A 16660-nucleotide genomic window follows, 5' to 3' on the forward strand; every position below is an offset into this window, starting at 1 on the left:
ATCAGTTTTCTTTTCTTTTTCTGTTACTTTTATTATTATATAAATAACTAATTATGCCTCTGTGGCTATTCCTATTTTTTATTCATAGTAATAGGTTTTTATGCTCTTTTTTCCTAATAAGCTGCTAGACATCCTAGACGTCCTAAACACTAGTAGATTACTCAAGTAATCTGCCTTCAACTGGATCTAAATAATTGAATTTAGTTTCTCAATTCCTAATCAGATTCAACCAGATTTGATATGGCATAGTTTTATATGTTTTTTAAATAGTAACATGATTATTTTACTTACTCTGCTGAACAGCCTGGATGAATCTATTGGTCATTATTATTGATGACAAAATTAAAGTTGACTACAAGTTAAAATTTATTAACTTCATTTATCCCCTCTTCCTAATTTTCTCTCTTGTTTTTTTTTGTTTGTTTATCCTACTATGGTAAATGTAAGGCCTTTCAAATATTTCATGGGACAAGGTTAAAACAAAGTAGAAGGATAGGTAAGGGAGAGAGAATCTATTAGACAATTAGATAAAGTAGAAAAGAAAGTTAATTCTTAATTATGGTCTCTACTTAACTCATGGAACTACCTCTTCTTCAGTAAATCTGAAGATTTTGATTTTGAAAATCTTTGCTGCCAAAGACATTCTCCTGAAGTTTAAAGCTGAGCATATCTCTATTGGAAAACTCTCTATAGTCTTAAAAATATCTAAACATGTTTTCATTGTATTCGAGACCCTCTAAAATTTAGCTTCAAGACATCTTTCTTCACTCCCCACAATGTTCTCTGGTCAGATTGTCCTCCATTCTGACAGCTCAGCATCACACTCAGTTCCCTAAAGAAACGAAGCCCTTTTCTGCCTCCTTATTAAAACCTAGACTACAGTCCTCATCTGTATTATTGCACTTAAAATTTGCATTATGAAGTCCTTGTGAAGGCAGAATAGACCTTCCCATCCAATGGATCCTGCTCTATAGATATCAGGAAGCACTCAGTAACTCTAAAGCCCTCCAGAGTGTAAAAAGTTCTGCAAATGGCATGGGTAGGAATAAAAGCTAGTGGTGATAATAACAATAAATCCAGCAAAGTTTTATCCAGGCCCCACAGATGCACTCCCATTGTTTCTGCGTGTGTCTTTGGACTTTCCCTTTGTTTTTAATCTGGCTTGATCGCATGCATCCTATAACTAGAATCTCTGTTCTGGAGTTTGTCCTTGGCTACCTTGACAGCAGCTCCTAGCTCTACCCTTAGCATAGTGTGCACCTTAGTTATACCCTATCTCAGGATTAGTGTTTTAGGGTCAGCTCACCTTTATGACCTTGTGAAGATAACAGTGCTTTAATTTTTAATTCAATGAACATTTAGTGAGCCCCACATTGCACTGTTTGTTTTTTTAAAAATTTTAACTTCTCAATATACATTGTAGTTGATTTTCATAAACCTTTACCAATTCCTCTTCCCAACCCTCTCTCCCCGCCCCCTCCACATCATATCTGTTCACTTGTCTTAACAAGTTCAAGGATTGTTGTGATTGTTTTGTCATCTCCCCCCCACCCTTTATTTGTTTGTGTTTATTTATTTATTTTCAGCTCCTGCAAATATACAAAGCCAAGTAAAACAGGGTTTTTTTTGCACTCAATTATCTTGCTGTTCTACGAATGGAATGTAGGGGTCAGGCTGCCCCTATAAGGCCGTCCCTCTCAGGCCATCCAAATACTAGGGTCTTCCTGAACTATCTCCATTGAAGTGTTGTAAACTGACTAAACCAAAACAGTTCCTCAACTTCTCAGCCTTCAGACCAAGATAGAATATGTTTCCTTGTGAACACTGATCTTACTCTGCCAATAAAAATGTGTTTAAAATTGACAAAAATAAATGTAAACATCTGGATGCATTATGGGCTCATGAAAGAGGCACCGTCTTGGATTCTGCTCATGCCAAATGCTGCTATTTCAGGGGTGACAATAGAGACTAAATCTGAAATTTCTCTGAACCATTCCAACCACAGCCTTGGCACATTGGAGGTACTTTATTCTAGAATGAATGAACGAATAAGTGGATGATGGATAAAATGCTTTTTCTATGGCTTATATGCTCTTTCAGTCATTCCTAGCAACTAAAGTAATTTAAGATATAGATTGAAGTTCATCTATGTCAAAAAACTATCCAGTGCCCTTAGTTGGAGGTAGCTACTGAATCCTCTGAATTCACATAGTTTATTATTTACTTTGCACCTGTATAATTATGCATTTGTTATAGTTATTTGAGTATATGGTTGCCTTTAATGAATTATAAATCATTTGATATCTAGAAATATATTTTATTGAACCTTGTACTTTAAAAAGTTCATAGAAAAATAGAATTAAAAGATAATATGAATCTTTCCATGAACATTTTTTGTCTTGAATTATTTTTCTTTATTTTTTCAATTTATCATTATACAATGTAATCAATTTTCATGGCCCTTTCCCCCCCTTTCCCCTTTATAGCCCCAGCAACCTCAGTTCTGTTCTCTTAAAAAATGCAACGAATTATTGATTGTTGTATCTTTTTTTTTTTGCTGTTTGTTTGTTAACTTATTTAAGAAACCTCATATCATCCTGCCTGGCAGGGAGCAGTCACTGAATAAATAATCTGTGTACAGTCACATTTCCTAATCAATAATCTTGGATCATTGATCCATATTCAGTCAGTATGTAGAAAATATCAGCATATTATTCATGGCATATTTAATAAATTCTTATGAGCACCAGCTTTGGGCTTGGCAAGAATGTACTTAAAATATAATCAACTTAACATTTGCTCAACATGTCAGAAACATGATTTTACTAAATGCTTGTTATCTCATAAACAGAGATGAAAGTAATTACACAAAAATGACTTTTTGAAAAGAATAAATTAGCATCTAATAAACAAAAATACAGTTCTGAAGATTAAACATGTTGCTGTAAAGAAATAAAGCAGAACAAAGTATTTTCAGACCCGAGTACAAAGGCAGGGACTACAACAGCATTTATGGTTCCGCAGAATGCAGGGAAAGGTCTTAGGGAACTGATTCACATTCTTGCTTTGTGGGAAAGGGGATATTTTATATTATGCTTAGCTCAGAGGGTAGGTGTCACACTGAGAATAATATGAAAGCACATTTTCAAATGCAGGCAACTTTACAAAAGGGAAACAGAGTCAAAGACAAAATGCATGACTCCTAAGAGTGAAAGCCAACAAGGGGTCAAGTCTCCTCCCAAACACTGATCCAACTCCATTCACTCCATCACTATCTCAAGACTATTTTAATGTTTTTCATTATATAAAGCTGTTCCTCCAAGAAATTAATGAAGATAATGATTTTGGTACAAAAAAAAAAAGTTGACGTTTTTCCAGAACCACTAACACCCGAGGCAAATGGGGAGACTCACAAACTCTCCTTTTCTGTATTCCAAGCAAGCCGCAGAAGCCCTGCTATATGTACATATAACATGTACGTATTAGACTATTGATCGTTTACCAAAAAAGACATATGTTCAATTAAAATACAGTGTTATAAATACTATACTACAGATAGATACATAGTAAAGACTGATTTAATGGGGGTAAATTCCACCAGAAAATTTACTTAAGTTTCCATTTGTTCCCAAAGCATTTGAATTATGGAGTTCACCTTTTTTTAATTTTCATTTTTTCATATCTAAACAAATATTTTGGGTTTATTATATAAGCATGGGCAAGTTATCATGGTGTATATACTTCTTTTTACAACTACTCCCTACTCAGAACATCAAGATAAAGGCAGAAAAAAGACTTTGCATATACAGATTCCATTTGATTTCATATTGCAATATCCATTATGAGTCCTCTGTAGCCGACTGGTTATACTTGCAAAACAAAAATTATTACCACATTCACTTAACTCGTAGTATGTGTCAGAAAATGTTCTAGGATCTTTGTATATATAATTTCCTTTATTATCTCAAGAAATCTACAAAATAGATATTATAGTTTCCATGCAGAGGAAGAATCTGAGACTAAGAAAGGTAAAATAAGGTGTCCAAGGCCACACAATTCATTAATGAAAGGTTAGAATTCAAACCTCTTTCTGACTTTGGGGTCTTGTTCTTCACCATTATCTTATAATGTATTTAATATTCATAATAAACCTATCTATTACCCCTCTTTATGGATGAGACAACTGAGGCTCAGAGTTCAGTACCTTGTCAAAAGTTTCTCTTCCATGGAATGCACCAACGAAAATTAAATCAGGTTCAATGAAGCCCTTGTCCTTCAAATCACCCTTCCAAGTTGACATAGTGCCACTAATAATTGTGGCTGAGACACTCTTGTGAATCACTATTCTTTACTACTTTTCAATCCACCATCAAATTATTTATTTGAATATAAGGAGAAAAATAATAAAGTAAAACCAACAAAACATTTCTTTCATTCCTACAGTAATGGAGAAAAGAGAGGTTCTGGTTTGAAGCACTGAAAAGTGAGCCCTGAGTTATTTTCAGCACATCCAGTAACCCCAGTACATCTTCTCCCTGTGGACTCAAAGCAGCATATGGCTGTTCTTTTCACAGTCAGGCTCTTCTATATACTCTGAATCTCTAGGTAACAATATGTTTTATAATCACTAATAAGGACCACCTACCTCTTGAGAGATTCAGCCTAACAAAGTAGAGAGACCTACTTGTTCAAATTCACTCTCAGGTGGACAACACACCCTTCATACATGGTCTGAGATTACTGAATAGAAAACCTAAATCAAAATAAGAAAATTATGCTAAATGATTTTAACTGCTAATTAGGAACATATGTTATCTCCATAAAAAAAGAAAAAGGAACAATAATATTTGAAACAATTAAAGACAATGTTTCTGAAGAAATGAAATGCCTAAACATTTTCCAGGAAAACAAAAAAAAGAATAATCTACTTGCTTAAAGAAATTCATTCATTCTACTAAGATATATTCAGAGCAAATTTTATGCAGTCGAATTTGCCTAACCATATACTCTCTGTGCACAAAATTATCCTACGGTTGATTTCAGTCAGAAAAACTGTCTCTTTGAAAACAAGCAGAATTCAGTCCGAGAACTGACATAAATGCTTGCCATTGAGATTGAGAGACCTATCGTAAATCTGGTTTAGTAGAATAAGAAGAGATGGAGTATATGGAGAAGAATAAAATCCTCCTCTAAGTACCCTCCTTTGCTTCCTAAGATGATTCCCACCAGTGGTCAAGCCAGATTAGGAGCCTGGAACCTCTCTCTAGGCTCCATTGCAAAACTATATACACATCTTCATCAGTGCACCTGCTGCATTGTATTAGTATTGTTGGCTTGAGTGTCTGTCTTCCCTTCTAGCTTGTGAGTATCCCGAAGGAAGCGACCACATATTTACTCTAGTCCAAACACCTAGCACAGAGTATGAGCACAGAATAAGCTTATCAAATCTATTCAAAAATAACTGTTTAGGTGACCATACCAATCCACATGCTGCCATAGGAAAATAAACCATGCATTTATTTTATATAAAGTTTACTTTTTAAGTGCAGAAGATTTTCTAAAGTATTAAGGCCAGTATCAAAGACAGGCAGAGCCAAGTGTCTGTGGGGACAAATATTCAGCATTTTACCTTTTTTTTTTTGTCTTTTTTCGTGTCCGGCAACGGATCGCAACCCTAGGTGCTGCGCCCGCACCTCGCTCAGCCAGTGAGCAGGAACCAGTCTGTATGTGGGATCCGAACACTCGGCGGGAGCGTTGCCGCGCTCTCAAGCTGCGCACTGTAGCAGTGCGCCACCGGGCCGGCCCAATATTCAGCATTTTACCTTTTTTTTTTTGTCTTTTTTCGTGTCCGGCAACGGATCGCAACCCTAGGTGCTGCGCCCGCACCTCGCTCAGCCAGTGAGCAGGAACCAGTCTGTATGTGGGATCCGAACACTCGGCGGGAGCGTTGCCGCGCTCTCAAGCTGCGCACTGTAGCAGTGCGCCACCGGGCCGGCCCAATATTCAGCATTTTAAATGCAGAGATTTTTTTCTCAGAACTTTCTAAAGCAAACTTAGTGCCTCTATTAATAGGACCTTCACTTTTCTACTCACAACACTCATTGTCAGATCTCCCACAGACCATACAGAATCATGAGATACTGGACTACTAATAAGTAATAATTATGAATCTCAGGTGTAACAGGCATCAGACTAAGTGCTTTAGTGTATTATTTGGTTTAATCTTATTACAATCTTATAAGGTGGGTGCTACTAATGTTTCCATTTTAAAGATGATGAAACTGAAGCAAAGAACTGGTTTCAGTGCCTTGCCTAAGACCTATGCAGAATTTAAACAAATTGGTAGCTTTCCAAGCACCTTTCAAGCAGGTGCCTGATTCAACTACCAAGAAGAAGCAGTCATTTAATTTGTGCTGATAATCAGAATTCAATTTTTGATTTATAATCCCTCCCATAGTCTAATTCACTGTTTTCTTTTAAGAGTGCATTTTCCCTGTTTCAGTAAAACTAGCACTGCTATCTAGTAAATGATCATAATCACGCATGAGAAATAATTCTTACAAATTGTTTTGATATATTTTACGAATGATAACACAGTCATAAACACAAAACTTTCATGCACAATTAAATGTGCATAAAAGATCAGCTTGAAATTCAATATGAAGTTTCATAATAACTACATTATATGTATATAGAGAGAGATGTGTGTGTATGTGTACTTGTGTGTATAATCATTTTAGGTATCTGGTATTATATATTAGTGCATATATTTTCAAACATTGAATTCTGTTATATAAATCCTTAATCATAAACATATAACAGGCAGTTTGACTTTAATAAAAATCACATAAGTAGTAGCTTCCCTATTTTAATCCTTGTCAAATTCCTTTGTCATGTTTAATTATTTTATTTTACATACGTCCACTTTCAAAAGGGCCTTTGTCAAGTTATTGATCCACCTGTGGAGTTATCAAAGCTATGTTTTGATAAATGTCAATTTGGGTTGCAGAGCTATAGATATGATTTAATGAAGCAGCTACATGTAGCGAACTATAGATACATACTCTTACGTACATAGCACAGCAGCAGTTGGAAACATTAGTTGTCTATGCATTATTAAATGCAGAGCTGTGATAACTACAAGGAAGCAATTTCAAAGGGACTATAAATCATAAATACTCTAGCTGTGTTATTTCTCATCATCCACTTTTTTGCTGAGAATTTGTGTGACTGATGCTGCATAAACATATCACTTTGGGGACATATTATCACTTTGGGGAACATACAGAAGCAAAAAATGTATTAAAAATACCAAACTGATGTATTTTGAATGGATTAAAACACAGGAAAAACATGCACACTCTCACAGTACTATGGTAGCTTTAAGAATCAAGAAGAGAAAATGCTTTCACTTAAGAATGAATTACACATTAGAACAAAGCACAGTAGAAGAATATGTTCCTAGTTTACATGAAGCATTTTAAAAGCATTTTATTGCCTACAAACTTAACATTGCTGCTATAGCAATTCCTTGGGCACTAAATTCCTGTAAATAGTCCTATGTTTCTGTAGAAGAGATGCTATGTGAAGGAACTCCTATTCTCGACTGAGACTACAGGGCACGTTCCCTGCCTGCTTCCCTATACCTGAAGAAGACAGCGTGCACTGATATGAAGCCAAGGGCTATTAAAATGTGAAATAATACTTTACCTGATGGTAAACAGATGCTGCCCTTCCAACACCCTCCATCTCCACCCTACCACCACCATCCCCAGCCCTGTGCCCTGTGATTTCCTGGACTCCCCTTATCCATCAAGTTCAGGATTGGCTTTCTGCTCCAGAGCCCCTTATAACTAGTGGGTGTTGGTACCTGGCAGCTCTCCCCAAAGTCTCCAAAGACCCCTGCCCTAGGAGAGCTCCTCTGGGGGGCTATCCACCAGCCAGGCACAGGTGATGAAGCTCCTCCTCCCTGCCACCATACTCATTTGCTAACCCCTTTTGGAAAGAGATGGAGCCCCGAATGGCAGCAAGACACCCCTAGAGGCATATGCCAACTGCCTTCAGCACCATCCCCAATCCCTGGGAGATTATTCTGAGCTGGGCTCTCAAATTCACTCTCACATGGCCACTTGTAGGGACTGCAAGATTCGTGGGCTTTGTGCCTTCAGTGCCTGAGATAGACAGGGAAAGCAGGCAGCCCTAAAGGCTCTTAAATAATCTGAAGATCACCCTTGGATACATTAACTTTCCCTGGTGTTGCAATAGAAAGAAGTAATGTAAATACAGAACATGAGTCACTTTCATCAATTAGATGTAGCTACAAGGTATCACCTTATGATGTGGCAACAGTGATATAAACTTTTTTATTTTTTAAGTCCAATCTTTATCATTCTGGGCACATTCAGTCAGTTCAACCCCACTCCCAACATACATGCATGAGTGAGTCTTTCAGAAAAGGGCAAAATTTATCTAAGTGTATAGTCAATTAAAAGGAAATGAGATCTTTCATTAAATTCTTAAAGATATCAGGAGACTTCTCTGCAGAGGTTTAAGAATGTCCATAACATTTTAAAGTTGAAGGAAGTCATAAATTTTCTAAAAACTTTTTCTACAGGAAAATCTATTCTAAGAAAAGTTATATACATAAAAGTAAACCATTCCTCCTTGACAGCTATATACATTAATGAACATTTATATTGATACTTGCTTTTAAATGAAGCTGGTTGGTCCAGTGCCCAATGACTTTGTATTCTGTACTTTTGTTGGTTATTTGATACTGGAAGATATCATAACGTCCAGGAGCATCTCCATTTTCATTAAAAGTGACGGGTGTACCAGCACTACCTATAAAGATTTAGAAAACAATGTTAATAAAGTTTTAGTAAGATAGCCCACTGGGCTTATGTTTCTCTTAGAGAAAATGGAAGATAAAAATATATTGTGTGTGGTAAGTGACTGTAACCCATACAAGGTCATTCTTGATAGCATAATGCCTTTTACATGAAAAGAAGCCCAGACTCACATACAGGAATAAGATGCACTTTAAAATGCACATTAGAAAGTAAATGATGAGTATATACAAGTCAGGCAATACACATAATGGCTAAATAAATAAAAGTTGATAGGCTGAGCATTAAATACAGGCTACATAGAATGGCTGTTAATAGATAAAATGTAAATATCTTGAAGCATGACAGCTATTGTACAGTATGAACTACTAGAAATATGACAGGAGAATGTCCCAGCCAGACATCTGAGCATCAGCTCCACTCTGAAGGAGGTGCACTTTTCAATTTCTCTAACTTTGCTACCTTGGCCCGAGAGTACATCAATGTGAGCTACTATTGGGAACCCTCAATGGGTGAGACAGTGATCAATGGGAAGTCTCAACTCTGCTCAGATCATGAAAGTTTCCGATTCATTGTGACAAATGTAACTGGCAGAGCAGCAGGATGCAAGAAATGGAGCTTAGAAAAGTCTACATTTCTTGCATACTCTTTTCTAAACTCCACTTCTCTTGGAGGCTTTCATCTTTTCCCTTAAATAGCTTCTGCTCACTTTTACTTTCCCTCTTATTAACGTTTATGTTAATTACAGGTGTAAAGGTAGAAAAGGATCACACCTCCCCCCACCCCAATGTTTTCTTGTTTCACCTGGGCTCACTGCCTGTACAGACTTTCCTTTTTTCTTACAGCCTCTAGACCCTGCTTCATCTTCTTGGATTACTCTTTCCTACTTTGACAAGTTCATCAATCTCTATTCTTGGTGCCTATCTTCTCACTGCAGGCCCCTTTCCCTGAATTTCTTCTTACAGAAAACTGCATTTCATTTCTGTAGTGTCCTAGAAAGTTTCCCCTTCTTGCTATCTCTTTTCCAATTGTAATCTCCAATATTATATACTACTAATACTTATATACGTCAACTGGATATGTTTATTTCCATCTTAGAATTTCTTATTCTCTTTGTAGACTATATACCATTAATCACAAAATTCTAGGGCTGGCCCAGTGGTACACTGGAGAGTGCACTGCTTGGGAGCGTGGCGGCGCTCCCGCCGAGGGTTCGGATCCCATGTGGAGACCGGTTCCCGCTCACTGGCTGAGCGCGGTGTGGGCGCAACACCGAGGGTTGCGATCCCGTTACCGGTCAGTAAAAAAAGACAAAAAGGAAAAAAAAAATTCTAAAATACTTATCATTCAAAATGGATGACTTTATCAAAAACGGCTCTAACTTGCAAATAAATATAGTCAGAGTCACACAGCAATAATTAGAGTTCTTTCTTAGTATAAAATGGAGAGATTTCTAATATCCTGTTTTCTTCATTCTTCCTAAAATCTGAACATAGTGTGAAGTCTCTGATGAGACCACAGATACGTGGTGTCATTAAGAACTTCTGAAGCTGCAGAAATGGCACCACATGGAGGAAAGAGCACTGGGCTGAGGATCAGCAGCCGCACGTCCACGCTGATTTTGTTCCCCGTTCATCTTCACAACTTGTGTATATCTCTTTCTTTACTTATCATGTGGGGATGTAACAATGAATATGAATATATTTTAAAGTCTTAAAGGAGCTGTATACATGTAAATTATTATTATTATTAATTTATGTGGGAAATGACTTTATATATAAATTAAGAAATGAGAAATTGGGGAATAAATTAGAAGCTCTGCAATCAACCGGTACTATCTTAAATACTCTTTAGATGCTCAAGTGGAAACTCATTTGCCATATTTGCCATACCTGACCAAAACCCTTTCTAACTCCTAATGACCTTTGACAGCTTAACCTCTTAAATCCTCTGTTTCTTCATCTATGAAATGGGGGTAATAATGACACTTTTCTCATAGAGTTGTTATGAGAATTAAATGAATCAATACTTCTCATACATTTAGAATAGAACATGGGATAATTAAATATTATTCACTCCATATTTATTTTTAGTACATATCAATGCATAGTAATAGAAAGGATGTTGAAAGTTCTTTAGGTAATGTCTAGACAAAAGATTATTAGAATTAAAATGAGAAATATATTTCTGGCTGGAAAAAATACATATGTTATGGATTTCACATTATCATCATCCATTCCTGACCTTTCTATATCACTTTTAAAAAAATTTAATGTCATATTCTCCCCGAATAAAGGGATATTTAATTTTCTCTAACTAAAATCTCCAAAGCTCTCATCTTTTGACTGAATGACTCTATCTTCTACAACAGTAGTTCCCAGTCTTTTTCATCACAGTGATTCTAAGAAGAATGTCACTTGTGTAACACATTCCCATGAATGTATTCTGAGCTATACATAATTACTAATGTGCTAGCTCTTTCTGAATCTCTTTTCTCCTATTCAAAAAGCAGATTGGAAAGCAAATGAATGACAACTGCATAATCACGAAAATAATAATTTTCAACTTAGAACTTCAAATATCATTATTAATAGCAAGTTACACTAAATTTGACATTGTAGTAAGGGGAAATATACTAAAGCAGTTAGGAATTTGGGTTCTGGGGTCAGATTGTAGGGTTCAAACCCTGGCTCTGCCACTTATTAGATATGTTATCTTGAACAAGTTTCTTCATTTCCCTGTATCTCACTTTTCTCATTTTTAAACCAGGCTAATAGTAATTCCCACCTCAGAGGGGTATGTGAGGATTAAATGACTCAATACATTTTCTTTCAAAACAATACCACATATACCTAAAATCAAGTTCCCTAAGCTCACCATGCTCTGGTTCACCATCCTGTCTTTGCTCATGCTATTTCCTCTAAGTTGCCTTCCTCCTTCCGCCTAACCCTTCTTCTCTGTATAATTCCCTCAAGATGTGCCTCAAGGGTCCATGCAACTGTCGAAGCTTAATTCTCCAAGCATGAAGCAGGGACCCAAGTACCTCTTCGTGTCCTAATTTGCTCCCTCAAAGCACTCCCCACAGTTTTACTACCAATTCCATACCTGATCAAAGCATGTATTCAACAGATATTTATTGAGGCCTATTATGTGCTGAACACAAGGTGGACCCCCTGCCTTCTTCACAGAACTATGATCTCCTTAGTAAAGGCAGAATGTATTTCTTATCTTGTAGGCACTGCACCAAAGACAGTACTCAAAATTGAGCGAGCAATGAACAAATTACAGGAAAGCATGAAATCGGTACCTGTAAACTGGATTTAGATGTATTCCAATGAAATATTCTAATATTCAATGAAGTACTCTAATGATTCCAAGAAAACCCATGCTCACATAAATTTCATTTATATCACTTCTCATCTCTCATATTCACAAATTGAGAGAGCAAATCAGTCCCTTTTACACTGTTATCAGTGTGACATTAGAAACCATGGTGACACTTTGACATGTTTTTAGATGGTCTCTGAGTTAATTACTGGTAGCTGAAGTGGTTTTCATTACTGATCACTCTTGCATCGTGTTTTCCTAATCTGATTTCTGGTTTGGGCTAGATTTGCCATTGAATTACTTCAATCCCCTCACATGGAGAACTGACCCCGCTGCATATTAACTCATCTCACAACAATCGCCTGGTACTCTGGTCTATGAAACAAAGAGCATCCTTGAGTAGACATGAGCGGCTCATCACCTGTTTACTGATTTCTACAAGTTTGCCATCTTTTAAAAAGATCATCTTTTGTACTGAAACTGCCCACCCTGAAATACAGAATTAAGTGGTATTGTGTCCAGAAAAAAAATTTCAAATGACAAATCTCTTAATATATTCATTAACTTATTTAGGCTTAATAACAATACAAGTAAGAAGTATAACATTTTAGCATATAACATTTAATTAGGTAACATTCAGAAATATTTTACACTATAAATTATGCTTTATCAGATTTTCTTGTTTTGTTTCTTTCCATCCTACACTTTTGGTGCTTCAAAAAAATTGAAGTGCATTAAATTATAAAATATTTTTTCATCCACATGAGCTAGTGGAGAAATGGAAACAAACATGGAGTCATGAGGTAACTTTTGCTAGTCAGATACTACCTTGAGAGCCCACACATCCCCTTGAATATTTTCTTTACAATAAGAATTGTGTGGAAAAAATATTTTTATTTTGAAAATATTTTTCAAGCACTTCCAACATGATATGATGGAAAAAATAATACATCCAATGAAGATTTTATTTGAAAATACTAGCTATTGTGCGGTGGATAAAAGGGCTTGGGATTTAGGGACTGAAGTTTAATTTCTGGCTTTGCCAATTACCTGTGCTATCTGGACAAGTTACCCTCCTTAAGTCAGTTTTTTCATCTGTCAAGTGGACATAATAACCCCAACCTCCCTGAACTACTGCAAGATTTACATGAGATGGCACATTTAAAGCACTTAGTACATGACTGGCACATGGTAGATGTGCAATGAATGAAAGCCATCATCATCATTAACCATTTCTTTGTCCACAGTTATGCTCCCTTGGTCTACATATTCTTGTTTCCACAATGCAAAAGGCAATGCAGGAATAATTCATTCACCTTTATGTGCAAAAATTATAAATATATTTATAAGCGTAAGACATTCAGCTTGTTTACTGTCAACTTTATTGTTTTTCTTCCCCCATCTTGCTGTCAAAAGCTCACCTATTATCCTGCTCATTGCCACCTATACTACTAGACAAACAAGAAAAATAAGAAAGCTAACAATCAAATCAGTTAACTTAATAATTTTTAGCACCCTTCAAAAGAGGAATTAATATATGAAATTTAAGTCACTGACCAAAATGATGTAGGAAGTAGCAATTTTCAACAGAATCTCAATTATTCATACTTTTCTTTCCTTATCCAATTCATTTTATTGAGTATTTGTTATAATCAATAAATAGAACCATATTTTGAATTAACATCATGTTACAGGTTAATTATTTAGGAATCAATCAGATTACTCTTACGTATATCAGTTACTCAGACTCATTCATTGAGGAGTTTAACATTTGACTAACTTCAGTTTTTTATCCATGTCCCCATTATCATTTCTGGTGGCCTTCTCATCCACTTGGGTAACTCAATATCCTGGCCTCTGGAATAGCTGATTTCCTTGCTTTTAATTATTTTTATTACTTTATCATGCATCTCATTACCTACTACCGTGATCACCCTCTGGAAGTTGTCCTATCCAGTAACCAAAATTTTATTCATCTCCAAAATTTTATTCTCTGGACACCATCTTCCACCCCCACTGCAACAATTCAATCACCCCCTAAACTCAACAATTTATTGGTCACTCCATTTTGTCACTATCCTTGAGCCCCATCATACTTTCTCTTCCCTCCTACTCCTGCATAAGATCTACATTTCTTGCAAATACCCTCAGTTCTCTTGTGATTCTCTCAAAGTTTATTTCCCTACAAAATCACAGTCATGATTAAACTTAATCATATGTCTTTTTAAGCAGATGAATATTTTTTAGGAAAATCATAAAACTTTACTGTCTGGCAAGGCCAGGACTAGGCTGAGGCAAGTAGAGTGCCTGGAGCATGTCTCAGATTGAGTGTCTGTCCTCCTGAATTTTGCATGCTAAGTGCTCCATTTGCCTCACCTAGACCTCACCTTGCTGTTTGTTCTTTAAATTCATGACCTCAGATTTCACATGTGCAATCAACATTGCTCTGACATGCATCCTATCACACTTTCCCAACTGGTACACTTCCCCCACCTTTCTGGATAGTATTTGACTGTTTTACATCTTTTTTTTTTTTTTTTTTTTGCTCCTTATACATCCAGCATCTTCCTTTCCTTGTCACTTCAGCTTGTCTCATACTTTCTCAAGCTGAAAAAGCAGCAGTAAGACAGAAACTCCCTCACCATTCCAACACAAAACCTACCACCTTCCTTCATCCACATCCATATTCTCTCTCCCCTCCTGTCACAACACACATCCAGGATCCAGTCAAAGGCACACTCCTCCCCTGGTGCTAGGGCCCCATCCACTCTCACCTTTCATTCACTTTCTTTCAGGTTCACAGTTATTTCTTCTTTCTTTTACATCAGCAAATTTAAACTTTCTTCAGAGTTCCACCTTCGGTTTACAAATCAGTTCTAATAGTTCTTATTTTTTAAAAAAAGCAAACTAATCTCATGACTCACCCCACAGCCTCATCCAGCTACTGCTTCATTTTCTACTCTCCTTCAATGTAAACCCTGTTCACTCTCTTCATCTTCTCATCTGTCTTTCAATATGCAGCCCATTTTAAATTGAAATTTAACCTCATACCTCCTCTGATGAGTCTCAAATTTATGCATCTAGTCCTGAGTACAAACATCCAATTTTTTCTTTTCCACTCTGTTTTTTGATAGTTATCTCAAACTTAATGTATCCAGGCACAATGCTTGATTTTTCCACACTTCCAAATCTATTTCTTATTCTGTCTTTCCTCTCTTAAGCTATGACTGCTGTCCATTCATTCAATCAAGTCAAAACCTAAGTTTATAATACCACACATCTATCAGCAACACACCAGGAGTGAATCTTAATGTAAACTGTGGACTTCAGTTAATAATAATGTATCAATATCAGCTCATTAACAAATATATCACACTCATGCAAGATGTTAACAATTGGGGAAACTGTGCATGTGTTTGAGGAGTGTAGTATGGAAACTGTACTATCTTCTCAGTTTCTCTATAAATCTAAATTTTTTCTTTAAAAGTTTTAAGAATCAAAAGAAAAAATACAAAATAAGTTTTAGTCAGATATTTTCTGTAAACTAATATATGAAAAATATCATCACGACAAAATGTAATCAATATAAATGCATTAATGAGGTATTTCACACTTGTTTTCCTATCAAGCCTACAGAATCCTTGTACACCTTATACTTACTACTCACATTTACTTAACATACTCTCTGTTCAGACTAGCCCTGTTCAAGTGCTCAAGCATTTAAACAGCATGGGACTAAAAGGCAAATCATTTGAGTAGCCCGTCCTCTCTCATTTCAATGCTTCATTCATTGGGAAGAAGTTCCACTGCTGAGGCTTTCTGACCAGGCCTCATTTCTGGCCTCCACCTCCACCAGACTGAACCCTTTCACTTGTTTTTTTCCCCTAAAAGTGTGCAGATTTGACCCAAGACTCAGTGAATGCCAGATCTGGAGACAAAATCCTAAAATAAAATCTAAACCTTTCCAGAGGTAAAAACAAACAAAAGCTCATATCTAATGCATTAACAGTTTCTATCTCTAAAACATATCCAGAATTCTCCCATTCTCTCCACCTCCTCATCCACTAGCCTGGTCCAGGCTGCTATGATCTCTCCCTGAACCCCTAGCCAATACCTTGCATTCACACTGAGCAGCAATAATCCATGCTCCACCCTGCGGCCAGAGTGATATTGTGAAACAAAGATCAAATCATGTCACTCCTCTCCTTAAAATCACTCAGTGGCTTCCCATTTCACTTAGAATAAAACACTCACCATGGTCTTTAAGGTCCTCTTATTTCTCTGATCTTACTCATTTTTTATATTCCATCCACCCTGGTCTTTATACTGTTCTGCAAGCACATGGGTCTTGCCCTATCTCATGGATTGCCCTCTCCCATCATTTAATCATATATACCACCTCAACCATCACAGAGAGAGGCCTTGTCCGATCACCAAACAGGATTTAGCTTGTTTCCTGCCCCTGTCAGTCACTATTGCACACA

The 16660-nt window shown here is 36.5% G+C and overlaps 1 protein-coding gene across 2 annotated transcripts in view; it reads right to left on the bottom strand.

The window, feature by feature from the left end:
• GRM8 (glutamate receptor, metabotropic 8) overlaps nt 1-16660 on the bottom strand; it is a 773290-nt gene that overhangs the window by 150251 nt on the left and 606379 nt on the right. For both annotated transcript variants that reach the window (XM_008571458.1, XM_008571468.1), the window contains one exon: nt 8708-8844. In XM_008571458.1, coding sequence (XP_008569680.1) covers nt 8708-8844 — 137 coding nt within the window. The remainder of the gene's footprint in view (nt 1-8707; nt 8845-16660) is intronic.

This window comes from Galeopterus variegatus, unplaced genomic scaffold, assembly GCF_000696425.1.
Source record: "Galeopterus variegatus unplaced genomic scaffold, G_variegatus-3.0.2 Scaffold40, whole genome shotgun sequence".
NCBI lineage: Eukaryota > Metazoa > Chordata > Mammalia > Dermoptera > Cynocephalidae > Galeopterus > Galeopterus variegatus.